Genomic DNA, 20,361 nt, shown 5'->3' with positions numbered 1-20,361 from the left:
TAGCTGTGCTGCTGGGCAGGATGCAGGTGTTGTGCTGTTTGGAGCACAGTAACTGACAGGGGATGGCACTGCCTTGCTGTGGCTCTCCTCAATGGCACTGATCATGTGAGTCATGCCTTGAGATGTGATGGGGAAGCTGGTGGGCACCAGGAGGCCATTCATTTCCCAATGAAATTCCCATTTCCCTCTCCAACTGTTGTGAGAGGAGAAGGAAGTCAACACAAAGATGTGTTGGCTCCTGTCCCAAAGAGGTAGCTTGTCATTTGAGGGAACAGAGGAACTGAGGGTACATTTGTTACTGTTTGTTACCTGTCATTGAGAAGTATTTTCTGTACATCTTTCTTTGTGCTCTTTACTCTGTAGCACACAGGCTGCCTGTTTCCTGGTGATCAGAACAAAAATCCCTGAAATACTCCAAGGAGGGAGGAAATGTTAGCAGAGATCTTTCTGAATGGGGAATGTGTCACGTAGATGTTTTATTGTGCTGTGGTTGCAGCTCCAGCAGCTGTTTGTCCGTGTTCTCACTCATGTTTTTGTTGAGGATTCAGGGGATTGTGGTGATACTATGTGTTATTTTCTGCAAGTGGAGAAAGTTTGGCACCGAGTGGGGAAGCAAAGCAAGCCTCATTCAGAAGTGGGTCCTGTGGATCTCAGTGCTGAGCTCTTTAATGTAGGCTGTGTGACTTGGGTAGAGATGTTTTGAGTGCCACTTAATGTGGATGGATAGTGACCTGAATTATGACTTACAAACATAATCTGTTCCTTTGTCTGATAAATGACAAGAAGGGAAGGCTTTCAAATCTGTTTGGTACTAGAGGATGAAGCTTTTTGGACTAGAGCTACCCCCAAAGGATGCTGTACTTTGTGTGAACAGAACCAGATTTGGAGTTGTTCATTTGGTCTGGGTTACTTTTATCACTGGAAATGTTTGTGGCTCCATCCCAGAAATGCTGCTGCTGCTGCTGGCACAAATGAATGGGTGGCCCAGAAGTGGGAATGAGGAAGGGATTTGCTTCCTTTGGTGGAGGCGGCAGCGTCTGCGTTCCTCAGAGTTGAATTCACGCCTCCTTCCCCTGTGCCAGCAGAAGGAATGGTATATTCGTGTACTCCATGCTCTTTTCCTGTGTTCAAATCACATTTTTTTTCTCTTCCAGGGCTTCCCCTAGCTATTGAGAACCATGTCTGACAACGGAGAGCTGGAAGACAAGCCCCCTGCCCCTCCTGTCCGCATGAGCAGCGCTATCTTCAGTGCAGGGGGCAAAGACCAGTTACCAACCAACAACAGCTTTAAACCCCTGCCCTCTGTCCCAGAAGAGAGGAAACCCAGGCATAAAATCATCTCCATATTCTATAATGAAAAAGGTAAGATGCCTCCTTTTCCCACTCCTATTTTTATTCTTTACTCTCCTTGTAAGTTTTGGTGGTGCTTTAGATGTCAGAGTCCAGCCTGTCCAAGGGGATTGGAAGAACAGCCCTTGTTAGTAATGCATTTCCAAACAGCCCTAATCAATGTTTGGCATTCTTGGGGATCATGTTACTTAGATGCAGAATTCTGATTCAAGCTGAGCACCCAGCTGGTTTGGAAGTTAATTCATGTTGCTGGTCATTTATGTGGCACCTTGACATGGAAAAAAAGTCAGTAAAGAAATAGTGGTGAAGGTGCAGTTGCATGAAAGAAAACTCAGGGAAATTACATATTTTTGTCTGTGGAACTGCGCTGTTAGGATTGATTACTAGTGGAGATAAACCTGGATTGTTATAATAAAGATTATTTCTGAGAAAAAAAGTTGCTATAGTGAATACTAGACTGTATTTGTGCGTTATTTGTCCTCTTTTCTGTATGGGAAGTGCATGTAGAGGTCTTTATCCTGGCTCTCCAGAATGTGTGTCCGTGTACAATAAAACAGTGCATAGATAGAAACACTTCTAACTGAGATGATAAAACTGCACAGAGACTTAAGCCTGACCTAAATCTGCTAAGCATTTTATTAATCTGCTGGTTAACATGACTTTTAATATGCACCTTGGAGAGGACCCTGCTGCTCTTGATGCCTTGTGTGCTTTTGGCTCCCTGTGCCTCGCTGCTGGTGTGCTGGGCAGGACTGGTTCAGTCATGCTGACACAGGTTTGGTTGTTTGAAGAGATTCTGCTCCTCTGGTTGATTATTCTCTTGGCTGAGTGTTTTCCCCAGGGCTGGTTTTCACTCTCTCTCAGCTGTGTGAGCAGCTCTGCAGCCTGCCTCTCCCTGGAGATCAAACCCAGAGAGACAGGTTTCCCTCTGTTCCCAAGACCTGGCTTTCTGCTCTCAGCAGTAGAAGGTGTGTTTCCTTTTTTGGAGGATGGAAGGATTTGGCCAGTGTAGCTTCTGGAGGGAGAATATTTATTTCATTTATTGTGAAATAGCCTGTCTGTGGCTGTGGCAGTGGTGGTCTTTCTACTGACATGGGTGAGCCCCAAAGTACAAAGTCCGCAAGGAGAACATGAGAAGCTACCACAGGTTGGTGGCAGCACCCCAAGAGAGACTGCAGCCCTTGGGATGCTGAATTTGGGTGCTGAAGGTGGCAGGTCTGGGTCTTGTCAGGGCAGTGCAGTGCTCTGTGTCTGGAGCAGGTTCTGCCTTAGCCCTTCAGTCCTGCAGAAATGGGTGTTTGGCCATGTTCTTGTTGGTCCCACAAGGAAATACTGCAAGGAAATCTCATGAAAGGATCAAATCTGTCCATCTTCAGGCAAGATTAGGAGTTTAGGAGCTGGAATGGCACTTGTCTTTCTTTATGCTGTTGCATTGGTGGCTCATCAGAGCATTTGAGCCCTTTTACAGACAGGGATGAAGCAGAACATAATGAAGTAGAACATAAATCCCACGTTAAGGAAGGTTTTCCTTGCTCTGAATTAGTAACAAATGAATTATGAATGCAAGTGAGAGCTTTTTGTCATTCCATGGCACCTTTTTTCTCTTTTCATTTAGATGGTGGGTTTGTTCATTGCTGGAATGGGGAAGTGATTGAAGAATTATCTAAAGTTGTATTGGCTCATCTAAAGTTGCTTTGGAGTCCTTTGATGATTATTCAGACCACTCCAGATATTGACAAGTACCAAGTTTAGGCACATTAATTTGCATATTTATTTAGCATCTACCTTCTGATACTTTGTGTTGCAAACTGAAAGTTGGAGAAAAGATTTCTGCAGAGAAAACTACATTTTAGAGGAAATGAGTGTCAGTTTGTGTTTTCTGGATGTTAAAAAGTAATTCAGCTAATGTCCTCCTGAAAGAAAAGCAGGCTTTCCTGCATGGCAAGATATTAGGAAAAATGAAAATTGAATTACCCAAATTAGAGAAACTATCTGGAAGTTGTATCTTTTTAATTTGGAAGAAACTTGTCTATTGCATGACCTGCAGCAAGGCTAAGATAAATATCCAAAGAAGGATTTTGGCCCTCAAGTCTGCAAAACTGGCTGTTGAGTGTGAGCAGCACAGAAGTGGGCACAGTGTCTTTCTGGCACTCACACAATGGTCAGATGTTAGTTGTTTTGTTCATTAGCATGGCTGGGACACACCCTCCCCAGAAATGCCCATTTAAATCCTTCTTTTCTTTAAATTCAGCTGCTGGGAAGCCTTGCAGAAATATTAACTTTCTGCTCAGATTTAAAAAATACATTGGGACTGGATGCAAAATAATCTGTCAACCTGGGGTAGAAATTTTGTCATGGGAAAAATGTCTCCAGGCACTGTCAAAGTTTAACAAATCTCTCCAGAAATGTTCAGTTTTCCTTTTCAGAAAATGAAAAAATCCTTGCCATTATCCAGGAATGTTGTTTGGCTTTGTCTGCACATCTCTGTCCATATGATTTTGCAAGGTCCCTCCTGGCCAGCCTCATCTGCTCCTGGATCCTCTCTTGGGAGGTTCTTGTGCTTTGGGGGACTTGCAGATGAAGAGATTTAGCAATTACACAGTTTCTGTCCCAAGTCTGAGCTAGTTCTGTGCTGAAATAATCCTAAGGGTTTGAAGGGATTATTTAATCACCAGTCATGGAAGATTTTTTTTCCCCCCCTGGTTCCATTGTTTAGGATAAATGAAGTGATAGTCATCTTCTTACTAGAGCACTTTATTGCCATGAATTTTCTTGGCCCAACTTCTGAAGTGAAAGGAGCCTCTGTGTGGTTTTGGAAAGCTTTAAAATAGTCCCCTAAAACCAGAAATGATTGTCTTTGAGCAGAAAGCACTGAAGGAGGTGCTGAGGGCATCACCCAGATCCTGCACATCACGTGTTTGGGGGCACATTTCGGTGTGGTTTCAGCTGGAGCTCAGCAGCTCCAGGTGCACATCTGGAATCAGCTGCCTGCTGCCTCCAGCTGTTGGGAAACAGCTGTGCTTCTTGAATTCTGTATGGAATTTGGTTGGTGGGAAGCAAGGGCAGCCTGAGGAAGGTTTTGCCCTGGGAAGTACCGAGGCTGACACCTTGCTGAGTGCCTGTGGCTTCACTGGGGGAAGAGTCTGCTTGTATTTGGGGCACCTTCTTAATCAGACAGAGCCTTTTTCCAGCTCACCAAATCCTTCCAAAGGACCTGTGTGTGTCTGCAGGGCCAAGGGCCAAATTTGAAGCCTGTGGCTTCACTTGGGGAAGAGTCTGCTCGTATTTGGGGCACTTTCTTAATCAGACAGAGCCTTTTTCCAGCTCACCAAATCCTTCCAAAGGACCTGTGTGTCTGCACAGGGCCAAATTCTGGGTGCCATGACCAATAACAAAATGATCAAACACCCATTTCTGCAGGATTGAAGGGCTAAGGCAGAACTTCTGCACTGCACAGCGCCCAGACCCGCCACATTCAGCACCCTCAGTGGGCTGGAGTCTCTTTTGGGGTGCAGCCACCAACCTGTGGTAGCTTCTCATGTTCTGCTTACAGACTTTGCTCTTTGTGCCTCACCCTGTGCAGCTGGGAAGGAGCATTGCCCTGCACTGGAGGGATTCCTGTTTCCATCCCAGGGCTGGGAGGCAGCGTGGCCTCACCATGGCCTTGTTCTCAGAGCTGAGGATGTCCTGCCAGCACATGACTCACCGGGCTTGCCTCTGGCTGGGGCTGTTTGTTTGAAGTGCTGCTCTGCTGTTCCTGTGGGCAGAGCAATGGCTTTCAGTCTCCTTGCCTTGCCTACTCATGGGATCTGTGTATTTTTGGAAGGAGTGGGTTTATTTACCCAGCACATGCTGAAGGGTTTGAGCACCAGCTCCTGTTCACTGCATGTCAAGTGCTCCCAAACAGGAGCCTTCCTGAGAAATACAACTTTATATATATATATTTATATTTATATTATTCTTCTTTGCTTCCACATAAAAACCTGCAAGAAATAGATCAGAAATTGTGCTTCCCTTGCTTCTCACAGCAGTGAGTTTCTCCTGTGTGTTAATGAAACATCTGACAGCCTGTTTGCTTTTTGGCTCTGCCCTGTGCAGCCATATTAAAGATATCCTGTTTATAACAGCCGTGTCTTTCCACGGCATTGTTCAGCTCCAGCAGCCCACATGGCTTTTCATTCTGAGTATTGTCCTCACTCCCCGTGCTTCCCTTCCCAGCAGGAGGGGATTTCACATGGATTCCTGCCTCTGAGCAGCACCAGCTTTGCTTGCTGTCTAGTAACCAAGAGAGTGCTGCTTTACCTGCTTTTTCTATACTCAAACAACAGGACTTTTAAGGTGAATTTAGAAACAAAGCAGAAAAATTAAATTAAAATAAACCCCCCTCCCTCCTGAGCCACACCCTGAAAACTCCCAAAACAAACAAACAAAAATCCAAAGCCTGAGGTGTTAGAAAATATCTTATAAATTCAATTGACTCTAGGTTGGATTGTGCATGTGGTCCTTCTAATTATTTGTTCCTGCTTCTGGTACTTATTATGCTTCCCCCACCTTTAATTTAAATTAGGTAATTGCTCTGAGGCTATAAACTCTTATCTTCATCACAGGAAGTCTTAGTTTGCATTAATTACCTTGAATTGAAGTAGTGAGGCAACTGAGTTTTAAGTGTCTTTAGGGTGAACTTGAGGTTGAACTGAAGTTGTCTTTTCTGCTGTTCTTAATCTATATTAAAATGCCCTTTTTTGCATTGTAAACATTTAATATGTTTAGATTTCATGTGCTCAACTGAGCACTCAGGTGCTCTTAATCTCTTATTTTCTTACTGCCAGAGTATACATTATTTGAATGGAACAAGGAATTACAGAATCCTAGCACAGTTTGGGTTGGAAGGGAATGAAAACTCATCCAGTTCCACCGCTGTCATGGGCAGGGACACCTTCCACCATCTCAGGTGGCATCAAGCCCTGTCCAGTTTGGCCTTGGACACTTCCAGGGATCCACAGCTATGCCAGGGCCTCCTCATCCTCGCAGGGAAGAGTTTTTTCTAACATTGAGATCTTTGAATGTCTTTTTCAGGAAGCAAGAAGAAGGAAAAGGAAAGGCCAGAAATCTCCCCACCATCAGATTTTGAGCACACCATCCATGTTGGCTTTGATGCTGTCACTGGAGAGTTCACTGTGAGTATTCCTGCCTTGGAGCAGCTCAGGGAACACCATGGGTCAGTGCTGCAGTGAGGCCAAGGCAGAGCTTTAGAATAAAGTGCAATTTAGTCTTTGTTTTTACCAAGGAGCTGTTTTTCCTTTGTGCTTGCACAGCACACTGTGACCTGTTAGTGCTTCTGCAATGCCAGTGGCACCTGGGAGAGCCCTGCCTGACAAACCCTCTTCAGTTTGCTTTATTTACTGGGTAACACTGGATCTGCTGAGTGTTTCTGTGTTCCCACTCCTCACATCTGGCCCAGCATACCTGGAGGAATTGTGTCCTGTGATCTGTATTTCCACCTTTGGCTCCCCATCCTACTCATGTGCTTAAGGCTGTGCATGTTATGCTTTTATAGAGGGAAGAAATTGGTTTTGCTTTCAAAAAACCTTTAAAATACAAAAAAGGATGCCTTAAATCCCCTATATTTTTCAGGGAATGCCAGAACAATGGGCTAGGCTGCTGCAGACCTCAAATATCACCAAGCTAGAACAGAAGAAAAACCCCCAGGCGGTACTAGATGTGCTGAAATTCTACGACTCCAAAGACACAGCAAAACAGAAATATCTGAGTTTTTCTGCTCCAGGTGAGAGCCTAGTGTGCAAGACACTGGAGTTGGGAATTTGGAGCACTGTCTTCCTCTATGTCAGAGTGATAAATCAGGTTCAAGTGCTAAAATCAAGGTGCATTTCAATGAGGCACAGATATACGAAGATGGATTTAAAACTGACTGGAAACTGGCGTTGTCCAGTTAATTTCCTGTTTTAAGTGGAGAGGGGAAGAAAGGGAACTGCATCATTCAGAAGAGCAGCCAAAATGAGTTTGAATGGGCTGTGTTTATCAAGCTGGGGCTCTGGGACTGGGATGAACTGGTTTTGTGCTGGAGGCCTTGCTCCTCACAGCTGGCTCTGAACTTGATGTCACCAGCTGGTGACATCAGCAGTGCAGAATAATTTGTGACTCCTACATGGGGGGGCTGAGAGAAGGACTGTCCCATAAACAGGTGCAGTTTCACAACCTTTCTTCCAAATTCTTTCCAAAAGTAGCTTAGTAATAAAGCTTTGTAATATTCTTACCCTGTACTTGACAAAGTTCACTTTTTATTCTTCTTTTCTGATGATTTTATGTATTCTGCTATTTGTCCTGTTTAGAAAAAGATGGTTTCCCTTCAGGAGCACCAACGGTGAGTGTGTTTACTATTATTTGGATATTTTGTGGTGCATACAAGTTCAGGTTTTCTGTACTTGTAATATCCTGAATCTTGAAGTATTAAACTGTGTAAAGATTAAAAGTATAAAAATTAAGAATTTTTTTTGTGGAATAGAAACATAAATTTGGGTGGTCAGTCACATATTTTACTGCAGCAAGTGTTTGAGTCAGATAATAAAATGTAATAACTGAAGGGTAGACTGAGTGGTTTAAGTTATTTTCTTTTGACATAGGTAAGAATTATTTTAATGTGAAGAAAAAAAAGTAAAATATTTAATACTGTGGGAGAGAATTCATTTATCTTTTTTTAAACTTTGGTAAAAATGTAGACCAATGCCAAAGGTTCAGAACCATCAACAGCTGTGGCAGATGATGATGAGGATGATGAAGAGGCTCCTCCTCCTGTGATTGCTCCACGGCCAGACCACACAAAATCGGTGAGCAGCTGTAAAACTGACAGACTTGCATTTCTCAGCATTGCAGAACTTCTGCTTTTTAGGAAAGTGTTTTATTTGGGCAGTAAGGTGCTGTTAGTTTTTAAGGGAAAGTTCTGTTTTTTGAATTTGCTAAGAAAATACCTAATTTCTGAGTATCAGTTGGATTAGAAGTCCTGTAGTTAATAGAATCATAGGATCATTTAGGTTGGAAAAAACCTCTCAGATCATTGAAATTTGTCAATTTGTTTGTTAGCTTGTGTTGAAGACATCCAGTTATGCTTATCCTTCAACTCAAGATGTGAGGAGGAGGAGGAGGAGGATTCTTATTCCTAAATAAAACCTGTAGGCTATTTGTGTAACTTTCTGCAGCACAGTGATACAGGTGTAATGTATTTGCTTTCCTTTATTTGATTGGGTTGCAGCTTGGTAGCCCCTCCAGGTACACCACCTAAACCCCAACCAATGCAAATTTTATATTTGAAAGCTTATTTCACTCCCAAAGCCATCAGCACTACAGGAACAGTGAAATGCTAGAGAAGATGTTAATTAAGTTTTAGGGCAGCCCTCATCTGCACACCTTGGTAATGGTGTCCCAGGGGTCCCACTTAGTCCAGCTCCTTCTTTTGGCTGTGGGAGCTGTTCATTTTGCTGCCCACTTTTTCCAGGAGTGCAAATGTGAATTATGTTTATTTCTCTAGGGAATATTGCTTTATAATTTCCTACTCTTGGGATTTAGACATATAAAAGGTGAGAGATCCAGAGCTGGATATTTCTGGAGTAGCTGTGTATATCTGTGTACAGCTCAGGAGGAAGTTAAATAAAGCTCCAAGAAATTAAATCCCTTAAAAAAACCTTAAATTGGGGACAATTGGGAAATATTTGAGAATCTTATCCTTCTTTTCATCGCAATCAAGTATCTTTTTCCTTCAGATCTTAGTAGAAGTTGATCTCGCTATTAAATAGTGATTTCTGCTTTGTTAACTGGTATGGGTTATAAAGAATAAGCAGATAAAAATCTGAGGAACCCACTGTGGAATCTCCTGGCATCCTCTCTGTTCAGGAGATGCCTGGATCTCTTTGAGGGGTCAGTAATGTTGCCAGCATCTTGTTTTATGGAGCTTTAATGTGTCTCAGCTCTAATTTCTGCCTCCTCCCTGTTATAAAATGTTGCTTGGGGATCTTTGAGGGCTGTGGTGGGTTTCAGCTGCAGGTGAGTGGTGGCAGAGCAGCTGTTCAGGTCTCTGGTGTCCCTTGCAGATTTACACCCGCTCTGTCATCGACCCCATCCCTGCCCCGGCCGGTGACACCTGCGCCGACAGCGCCTCCAAAGCAGGGGACAAACAGAAAAAGAAAACCAAGATGTCAGATGAAGATATCATGGAAAAACTACGTAGGTGCCTTCATTTCAGATAAGCAGGGGAGCAGTGGGAGAGTTTTGGCCTCAGCCTTGCTTTGTGTGCAGTGCTTGGGTGGCTTTGTGTGCAGCAGCGCTGGCTTGGAGGGTTTGTAATGCTTGGAGCCCTGGGGGGTGGAAATTAGGGACAGAACAGGTTTGGGATTGTGTCATACATGCACATCACAGTGTCACAACAATCAAACCATAGTAACAAAATAGTTTCTGCTGTTGCTTGTTCCATAATCATCTTGGTGATGATTTTTCTCTGTATTAATGCTCCCCTGAAGCTTTGGCTGTTGATGCAGCAGCTTTGCTACTTGAGCTGAGCCACTCTTGTGTGTATCTTGGTCAGGCCAGCCCTGCTGTTGAGGGGCAATGAGATTGGACTGAATTTTAATTGTTTTTTTCTTCAGGCACTATTGTAAGCATAGGAGATCCCAAGAAAAAATACACCAGATATGAAAAAATCGGGCAGGGGTAAGTATTGACCCCAACTTTTATCCCCAGTGAGCCAGTGTTAGCAGCAGGGTGCTGTTCTCTGCCTCACACCACTGCCTGTGCAGGCAGAGATGTTGGCTGCATTCGGCAGTGATAAATCTCAGAATCCCACTCTGGTTAGGGTGGGAAGAGACCTTAGAGCCCATCCCTTAAAGTTCCACTCCCTGCCATGGGCAGGGACACCTTCCAGTATCCCAGGTTGCTCCAAACCCTGTCCAGCCTGGCCTTGGACACTTCCAGGGATGAGGCAGCTGTGACCTCTCTGGGCAGCAAAAGTAAAGTAAAGAAACAGTGAAGGCATCACTGGAAAAGTGGTGGAAATTTTGAATTGAAAACTGAAACAATTTTGTGTTTTTGACTTGGCTGTTCACGTGTGAGTTTGTTACACAGGGACATGCAACTTGCTGTAACATTTTTCTTTCTCTTCACAGGGCTTCAGGTACAGTTTTCACAGCTATTGATGTGGCAACAGGGCAGGAGGTAAGATTGACGTGTTCATTTTTTGTTTAAATGTTCTTCTGTAGGTGGCCAGAATGATTTGAGTGATTTCCTTCAGTGGCTCCCATTGTTGCTATCACCTCTCAGATCTGTTTGTCATAGTCAGTTTTAACAATGTGCCTTGTTCTATAGTAATCAGATGGTGAAAGCTAAAAACAGAGATTTGTCTTTCCAATGAAAAGCAGAGAGAGTGAGATGTTCCAGAAGTGAGTTTGTAAAATGGTTTATCCTTCAAGAATTGCATGCATTGTTGTGTTATGTTTTCAGAAATAAAATTTTGTTTAGTCTTTGCACACTTGGCTGTGGCTGTCTCTAGGGAAGCAGCTTGTCTCATGTGATGCCCTCAGAATGTCTTCTCCATATCCTGCTCTTTGCTTTTATCCCTTGGTTTCTCCAGTGGAATTGGTGGCATCAGGAATACTCTGCATGTTTGTCACCCACTGGCCATACCTTGGGAGACAGAGGGCTTTTGGGACTCAGAATTTAGGAATTATTTGGCTTTGTTTAACTTCAGATTTCCTTCATTTTCTTTCAGTGTTTTTATTTAAATTCTTTCCTAAATTTTCCTTTAAATATCCCCAAGCAGGCATTCTTTAGGTCACTGATAAGTAAATGTCCTTTCAGCAGTAACCACATTCAGCAGTCCTGCAGTGGAGGAATACATCTTGATGCAACATGAGCCTTGCCATCACCTCAGTGTCTCTTAATTTGCTCTCTACACACTGCAGTATTTCATGTCCTCTTACTGATTGTAGAGTGAATTTTGGGGTCCAGGGCCTTTCTTTGCCCTGCTCTGCACTTTTCCAGGCAGTTGATGGCTTGCAGCCTTCATGCAGTGCTCAGATTTCCTCTGCTTAATGCCTGAGGACAGAGTTAGGTTTGTTCAGTAAGAGGAACACTCCTCTTAGAGCTACACAGTGACAGGACAGGAGGGAACAGACAAAAATTGCCATAAGGGAAATTCTAGTTAGATATTAGAATTATTTCCCTCTCAGACAGAATGATTTGGCATGGCACAGGAGCTCAAGAGAGGTTGTGGAATATCTGCTATTGAGGTCTCCATTCCAAAATCCCACAAGACCCTGCTCCACCTCCTGTCATGGTTATTTTGTCACTCTGTGCTGCAGAATGATGAGAATTTCTTCCTTTAATGTCCTTGGCAATATAATAACAATCATTTTTGCAGGGTTATGTTGGTTCTTATGTTTGGTTTTGGAGTCAGCCCAGGTTGTCTTGCAGAACTCCAAACTGCCTCCTCAGAGTGTTGGAGTTAACAGAGCTGGGATGATTCTTCTCCATTGTAAACTCTCTAGTACTTGTCCTTGTTATTTATTTCCTGGACGAGGTGGGCCTTTATCTTCCCTTTTCTGTCTTGGGTAGTTCATTAATGGCTTTGAGAGGAATTTCCTCTGCCTCCCAGCATTCCTTATACCCAAACACCAGTTTGGTCAGAATAAAGAACAACAAATTGCTTCACCTTGCATTGGTGGGCTCAAATTTTCTCTTTGAGTGCTACAGGATTCTCTTCTGCTACAGGCCTGTTGATATGGAATTGAGTGAATATCCTTCTGTCTTCTGAATGCCCTTTGCTGTTTGGTCTGGCCTTTCTCACTGTTTGTGGATCCTTTCAGCTGCAAGAGGATGATGTTGGCCATGGGTGCAAGTTGTGTGCTGATCAAGCTGAATTCTTTTAAGTTATATGCTGATAAATTAACAACTTGCCAGCCACAAACTGTTCTAAATTCCTTTAATCCAGTTACAGGATTCCTTCTGCCTTTTCACTGTATTAAGTGTGACTGAAAGGTTTGAGTACAGAGGTTTGAGATTGCTGTTTTATTTTTATTTTGCCCTATTCAGGTGGCTATTAAACAGATCAATTTGCAGAAACAGCCCAAGAAGGAGCTGATAATTAATGAGATCTTGGTAATGAAGGAGCTAAAGAACCCCAACATAGTCAACTTCCTGGACAGGTAAATGCAGCCAGCTGGCTGATTCCTCATCCCAAGGGGGTTATCCCTGCTCAGACCTGCTCTTCCTCTACCTGAGGGTCTTGGAAGCAGATGAGGCTCTCTGTAGAGTGTCACCCTGATGGCACAGGGACATGCTTTTGGTTTTCTCTTTGTAGTTACCTCGTAGGGGATGAATTGTTTGTGGTGATGGAGTACCTGGCTGGAGGCTCTCTAACAGATGTGGTCACAGAGACATGTATGGATGAAGCACAGATTGCTGCTGTGTGCAGAGAGGTGAGTGTGAGGGGCTGGGTTTGAGGAATCAAGGTGCTCCCTATTCCCCTGATTTTTATGGCATGCCCAGGTTAGCACTAATTGCCACAATTGCTGCTGAAGTGAAGAACGTTGAGTAAAGAACGTTCATTCGTTACTGTTGAGTAAAGAATGAATGGTACCATGAGCAGAAATCAAAATTGCAGAAAATAACAAAATTAGGTTAACTCAGAAAACTGGGGCTTTTCAAGTTGTGAGACAAAAGAGCTACAGTGGTTTTTGAGAATGTTTGGTGATGGAGCAAATAAAGTCTGTGGGTTTGGTACCTGGGGTGCCTCGTCCTGCTGACAGTGTTAACAAAAAGATATGAATAATGTGGACTATTATTACCAGAATAATATGAATAAAGTTCAGGGAGGAGCAATAGAGAAGTTTAGCAGCTGGAAGGAATGGCTTTTTTAATTTGGACTAACAAAGAACATTCAGAGACACTAAGGAAAAATCTGCATATTCATGTGTGGGTAATGTAGAAAGGAGAAAAGAGAAAGAAAAATAAAAACTCCTGAAAGCTTTGAAGTGTTTTCCAGAAGGAAGAAGGGGAATGGTATCTGCTCACAGTTTGAAAGTGGATCTGCTGAAACAGGAGTATGTTGAACATACACTAAAATAAAGATGAACTGAGTGCAGACTATCCCTTTCTCACTTTAGTCATTCCCATAGTGTGTGGCATCTATAGTTCTGTGCCAGCTAAGCTTTATGGATTTCTCAGGAAAATAATGCTCCAGAAGACTGTAGAGGGAATAACTTGGTGGTTGCAGTAAGATTTCAAATGGAAGTGTTAAAAGCAGCTGATACCACATCTTATCAGTGGTTTCTGCCCTGAGCAAGTGCCAGTATCCAGCTCAGGCTTGATTTTATCATGGCAGGAGGAGAATTGTGTTATCTGCTGTGCAGGAGAAACTGGAGGCTTTTAAAAAGCCCGTCTGACTCCATCAGCATGACGAGAGGTTTTGTGACTCACCCCAAGGGAGGGGAGGGAAAGCAAACTTGCACAGTAACGTGTATGGACAGGGAATGGTTTCCAGAGAAACCAGAGCTGGAAGCAGAGAACCAAAAGAGTAACTATTTACTGTGACACTAATCAGCTTTTCTGAGGAAGAGATCAAATACTGAACTATTGTACTTCATCAAAACTCTGCTGCTCAGTGTTTTAGATACATTTAGTTTTGCAAATCAGTGTCACTTTGCTAAAGCAAACCAAGATTTTAAAAAAACTCAGTGGGGACATCTGTGCCAAGCTGCAAATGGCAAATATTCTGCTTAGATGGAAAGAGAAAAATCTGGCTTTTGTTCTTTCGCCTTTTATTCTCAAATAACAAAAGTAAATTTCATTATGGTTTTGGGCAGCAACTTAGTGTGAAAGGTTTTCATCTGAAAACAATGCAAACCAGTATTAGAGCCTTTCAGAATGAAGATGTTTTACAGCCTTCACTGTAGAAGCTGTGTGGATGTTGGACATGAAGCCTCACCAATTCCTCTTGGTGAGATGAGACCTCAGCCTGAAAAGCTCTCACTTAATCCTTTATGAATCTGTGGAATGTGCCAAAATTAACATCAGGGATTTCTGAGAGCATCCTGGGAGATGAGGAGTTTAAAGGATTCATTTGTTAAAATAGAGAAACTCCACTGTGAAATAATTTTTGAGCTCCTGAAATCCACAGTGTATTTTTTTAGCCCAAGAGCTTCCTCTGCTGGTTATTTTCAATAATACCTTTCTATTCTTGCACTCAGAGCTGGCTGAGGGTGTGAACTTGGCTTTGAATTTGTGCTCAAGTGCAGCAGTTCTGTTCCTGGATGCTGAGTGGTGTTTTGTTCTCTCCTATCCAGTGCTTGCAAGCGCTTGAGTTCCTCCATGCCAACCAGGTGATCCACAGGGACATAAAGAGTGACAATGTGCTCTTAGGAATGGATGGATCAGTTAAATTAAGTGAGTAGCCAACAATTGTTTCATGTTCTGTTTCCCTTTTCCAGGAATCTCTGCCTCAGAGTGTGTAAATTGGTAGAAGAAGAATTAGCAGGGAAATTTAAGGTGGTTTTTATTGACTATGAGTAATAGAAACCAATTCTGTTATAAAATATGTGTCAGACAGCAGGTGCTGATACTCTGAGGGCCCTCAGACTGGGGCTGTGAATGTGTTGGCCCAGAAGGATGATGAAGCAAACCTGTGGCCTCATGAATTCATTGGTAAATAGGAAGTAACTGGCACAGACAGTGAAGCAAAATGGGAATGATTGCAAGAGCAAAGTTGCAGCAAACTGCAGTGACTTTGTTAGGATGTCAGGAGTTGATATTAATGATTTGCCCCATTCATGAACAAGAAAATTGGGCATTATTGGTCATTTATTGCAATCTAGTCTAACCCTGTACCTTTTCTTGGACTGGAAGTGTAACACTTTTATGAATATAATAATGACAAAACAAACTGCTTGCTTTTCAGGTAATGGTTATGCATGCATGGGCTTGGACAGTAAATCCTTTCTGGTGTGTGTAAATAAAAATTATGTGGAAGCACTGGTAGCTGTCAGGACTGTTGAGAAAGAGGTGCATTATCTGCTTTTCTTGTATGTAGGAATGTACAAAGCATATAACAATCAAAGAGTTAAGGCAAAAAGATGTGAAGCAAAAAGTGTTTTCAGTAGGAATTTGAAGTGCCATGAAAATGTGTCTTAGCAATATTCTTATTCTAGATGGTTTGCAGTCTCATTTTATTTATGAAATGGAGTGTGAAGAAAGATTACCAGCAACCTGATTTGCATGCCAGCATTGTTGGATGCACTGCTTGCTTGCATAGGGAATTTTTATTTTAAGGATGTGATGTGTCTGTGCACAAGCTATGGATTCAGAGGCTGAAGAGAAGTGAACAGTTACAGCAGAGGATGTGGCTGAGAAGAGTTAGCTGGAGAAGGATCAAAATTGCAAAAGAGGTGTCAAAGCAAAGTGGCCAAAGGACAGAGTTAGTAGCTGAGTCAAAATCATCATGCCAGCACATTGGGGGAGGATGAGGAGGAAGGAGACACAGGAGGAGTCAGGAGTCAGCTGTAAAAATTCCCTGTATGAAGGGGAGGTGGTGTAATCAGTGCTGAACAAGCTATTCTGGGCTGTGTGGTTATGGTGCTTTAGCAGAAGTTTAGGGTGGGAGAAGCTGCACCTTCTTTTTGAACTCTTGCTCTTCTCTGAGGGAGTCTGGTGGCAGGACAGGTGTCACCACTGCAGCTACACATGCTGCTAGTGGGTGAAGCTGCTCCTGCCTTTCTTCTTCCTCTGTGCTGGTGGCTGGTGCTGCAGGCCTGGCTGGAAGGTCAGGAGAACACAATGCTGCTGCTTCCCTGGGCTGGTCACAGAAATGGGCCATGCTGGGAGGTGGCTGTGACACCTTGATAAGGCCAAAAAGTGTAGGAGGACCTTGGTGACTCCTATAGGGTTGGTTTTTGTTTAGTTTTGTTGTTTGGTTTTTTTTAAGGCATCATTTTGACTGTCAGGGTGGGTTAGTTCTGTGTTAAATGGTCTTGGCACAACTTGACACTTCCATGACTTGGCTCTTTCCTTAGCACTGCTTGGCATAACACTTCCAAAATCGCCCTGGAATTTAAATTTCTCTCTCTCTTCTCTCCCTCTCTCTTTCTCTCTCTTTCTTTTTCTAACTTAGTGTCAATGATAAGGTAATATCTGTCTCCTGCCTTAACTGTGTTCTTATTGATGCTTTACATGCCTGGGAAGTGGGAGTGCTGCAGCTGGATAAAGTAACATGATGGGACATGCATTGCTGCTGCACCTGAAGCTATAGGAATAGGTGACTTTTCTCCTTTTCTTGAGTGTGGTTGTTCTCTTTGGTAGTTACCTTGTGGAAAGGTTTGTTTGTCCAGGTTCCTGCTGCTGAGTGGGGTAGCACTGCACTTCCCTGGAGCCTTGTTTCCATGTCTGTCAGCTGTAGTACCTGTATAGATGGCCAAAGTGCTGTGAAATGTTGACCTCAGTAGCTGCACAAGTACAATCTGTTTAGCAGGGCAGAGGCCATGTAGTGTGGAAGGATTTCTTCTAATTCAGGCTGTGTAACACACCAGATGCAGAACACTCTGCCTGTGTTCTGCCTGATTGCTTATTTTGGCTGTTACCATTCTAGAACTCTTGACTGGGCAAAACACCATTCTTCTGCAGGGTATTTCTTGTTTCCAGAGGACAAAAGCCTTGTCTTCACTCCATGGAATTCTGCCCTGCTTAAGCACCTTCAGGTTTTGTATTTTCATTGCACGTTGGCTTTTTAAATATGGAGAATGTAGTGGGGGAGGAAAGAAGAAACCGCTCCCAAAACCCCTCTCAATGAAATGTATGTGTAGCAGTAGGAAAGTCTTGTAGAAAAACTTCTTGGTGTGCACCAGTTTGACCTGTTAAACTTGTGTTGTCCTGCAGCTGACTTTGGGTTCTGTGCCCAGATCACCCCTGAGCAGAGCAAGCGCAGCACCATGGTGGGGACTCCGTACTGGATGGCTCCCGAGGTGGTGACACGGAAAGCCTACGGCCCCAAAGTGGACATCTGGTCCCTGGGCATCATGGCTATTGAGATGGTGGAAGGAGAGCCCCCATACCTCAACGAGAACCCCCTGAGGGTAAGAAGCTCCTGGTCTTGCTGGAACTGGGTGTTCACCACTTGTTCGTTAATTGCATCTGCATTAAAAAGAAAATTAAATGAAAAAGCCAACAAGCTTCGGCAGTACGAGAAAATTCCTCCAAAGGAAGACAGCTCTCTTGAATTTGCAGTCAGCCTTACCCTGACTCCCCATCCCTGGAAGTGTCCAAGGCCAGGTTGGACAGGGCTTGGAATAACCTGGCATAGTGGAAGGTGTCCCTGCCCCAGGCAGGGAGTGGAGCAAGTTGGGCTTTAAGGTCCATTTCAACCTAAACCAGTCTGGGATTCTGTGATGATACTTAGAAGATTTGCCTGCCTGTAAATAAAACACAGGACTTTGACCTCAGGCCTCTGTGATAGTCTGGGGAAAGTAAACCCAAGATATTGTTGAAAGTGCTGCTGTGTCACAAACTGATGTTTTCTTTGCTAAGATTGCCAAAAGATCTTGAACATTATTTTGCTACTAGCAAGAAGAGGTCATGAGTGCCTACATTTGTGGCATTTTTTCATTTCTAATCTCTGAAGTTGAGGAGAAGTAGCTGCAGGGCCCTCTCATCTGAGGGCTTGCCACAAGGCAGGTCACTTTGGCATCTTTTAAAGCTTGGTTTTGCCTACATCTTATTCTTCATTTTACAGGCTTTATATTTGATAGCAACTAATGGCACACCAGAACTCCAGAACCCTGAGAAACTGTCCCCAATATTCCGGGATTTCCTGAACCGATGTTTGGAGATGGATGTGGAGAAAAGAGGATCAGCCAAAGAATTGCTACAGGTGAGGCTCTGCTGCTTCTCACAGTGAGGTCCAGAAGGCAGAGTCAGGTCAGCCTGTGATGAACCACACCCATAGACTGGCATCCTTTCTTCTTTTTTTTGTGTTTTCTCCTGGGAACTGTAGTGAGAGCAGTTGGCAGAAAAGATTTATAATATCCTCCAAAGTTATTCCATCATAATCTGTGATTTTACTCTGCCACTGCCAAAATGCCCAGGAGTTTAGGAACTCTTTTCAGAGGGTGGCCATTGATAGCATTTGCATTGCTTTTCATACTTCCACTTGCAAATGTGCCCCTCAGAGCTCCTGATGAAATAATCTGCTGGTTTGACATCAGTGTTCAAGCCTTGAAAAGAAAAGTTTCCTTTCTACCCGCTGGGTTCTGCCTTACGAACTGAGCACCTGGAGCAGTGACACCTTTTAGTTTTAATTTTAAATACTTTCTGTGCACTGGGAAAAGGCTGGTTTGTTACATGAGATCTGCTTGTAGGCAGCATTGTGTGAAGGGGTGAGGGAATTGCTGATGCCATTCGTGAGGAGATCAAGGAGTAGCTCTGAGGCAGATGGTGTTGAGGCCTTCCCAGTAAAGCCAGCTGCTGCTTCTTACCTTTCTCTGATTATTTCTTGTTTAGATCTTTGTTTTGCTCATTGCAAGTGTAGTTTCAATACTCACCTTTTCCAAAACCAGTGAGATATTCTAGGAGAAACTCCACTGGGCAAGGCAGTGGGATCCCAGCCAGCTTGGGATCGTGCTGTCCTTGTAACCATCAGGAGAAACACATGACACAATTGAACAGTTAAAATGCAGAGTCATTGCTGCCTAGCTCCATGGAAACATGAATCCTGCTGGAAATCAAACTTTTAAAAGTGTGTCTTTCACTGATTCCTCATGTTTCTGTCTTCCTGGCAGCATCCCTTCTTGAAACTGGCCAAACCTCTGTCCAGCTTGACGCCACTGATCCTGGCAGCCAAAGAAGCAATGAAGAGTAACCGCTAACATCCTGCCACAGCCTTCTTCCTTTTTTGTTGTTTGTATTTTACAAATCTTTATAATATATGAAATTGTTACACCTTGGGGGGGGAGGGAAGGGGTTTTTGTGGGGGTGGGAAACATCTGCAAAAGGGAAGAAAACTCTCATCCAGAAGACACCCAAGTACATTGTGGCGACTCTAGAGATCCCTGTCTGGGGTCCAGAAGGAATTGAGGGCTGAATTATTGGCCTTTGTGGGGTTTTTTTATTCTGAATTTTTGTTTCCCAGACAGCCCAGAAATACCACTTGCTGTGCCTGGGGCTTTAAGGGGTTTTAACGACTTCGCTGTAACAGCTCCCGTTGTACCCTCTGGGTACTTTCAATACTTGAATGACAGATTCAAGCTTTCAGAGAGCAGTACTAATTTTACCTGCTGATCTCTTTGACTCTCCTCTTCCTCCCCTCTACCTGCAATCCCTGTGGGAAGCTCCCAGTGACCAGATTCACAGCAGGTGTGGCGAATGTGAAGGTACATCTTGCCCCTCGTTTCTTTTTTGGATTAGCTGTCGCTGTACTGTAGAATCAGCAACTCGGTTACTTAAGGAATCACAATGTATGGAGATTCTTTTCACTTTTTATGATGAAAAAGGAGAGAGAGAGAGAGAGAGAGGGGGAAGAGAAGTATTCAGCTGTTTCTCATACCTGTGCTCTGTGGACATTTTTTTAAATCAAAAATGTGGCCTCTTTGTAGAACCTTAATGATCGGTCAAGTCTTTGGATGTGGGTTATGGATGTGTAGGTTGGGGTCAGATACTTTATTTATGATCAAATGATCAGTTCTAGTCAGGGCAAGAAAAAATTCCAGCTGTCTTCCTGTCTGCTCTTTTTTTCCCTGTTAGACTTGCTGGCCAGAAGCTTGAGGGATAACGTGCTTGGTGCAATGGGTGGTTCACAAACTTGTATCTGTGCTCTGACTTGGGCTTTGGAAGTTATGCTGGTGCCTTTGACTTTTTTTATTTTACATTTCCCTTCTTTGTATCAAATACATTTTTGTATATGTTGTAATTTCCCCCCTCCTCCCCCCGCCAAGCAAATAATGCATCAACCTATGGAATTGTCAGAGT

The 20,361-nt window shown here is 43.5% G+C and overlaps 1 protein-coding gene across 1 annotated transcript; it reads left to right on the top strand.

Annotated features, from left to right (window-relative positions):
- The first annotated feature begins 1,160 nt into the window (after positions 1–1,160).
- PAK2 (p21 (RAC1) activated kinase 2) lies at positions 1,161–19,331 on the top strand. Its single transcript, XM_058031639.1, has 14 exons — positions 1,161–1,362; positions 6,427–6,527; positions 6,985–7,135; positions 7,701–7,732; positions 8,088–8,195; positions 9,453–9,585; positions 10,005–10,068; positions 10,521–10,569; positions 12,445–12,557; positions 12,713–12,830; positions 14,697–14,796; positions 17,278–17,474; positions 18,131–18,268; positions 19,176–19,331. The coding sequence occupies exons 1-14, from the start codon at positions 1,179–1,181 to the stop codon at positions 19,260–19,262; spliced, it is 1,575 nt and encodes a 524-aa protein (XP_057887622.1). The 5' UTR covers positions 1,161–1,178; the 3' UTR covers positions 19,263–19,331.
- The last annotated feature ends 1,030 nt before the right edge of the window (positions 19,332–20,361 follow it).

This window comes from Melospiza georgiana, chromosome 10, assembly GCF_028018845.1.
Source record: "Melospiza georgiana isolate bMelGeo1 chromosome 10, bMelGeo1.pri, whole genome shotgun sequence".
Taxonomy (NCBI): Eukaryota; Metazoa; Chordata; class Aves; order Passeriformes; family Passerellidae; genus Melospiza; species Melospiza georgiana.
This window is presented reverse-complemented; position numbering and strand designations above follow the sequence as displayed.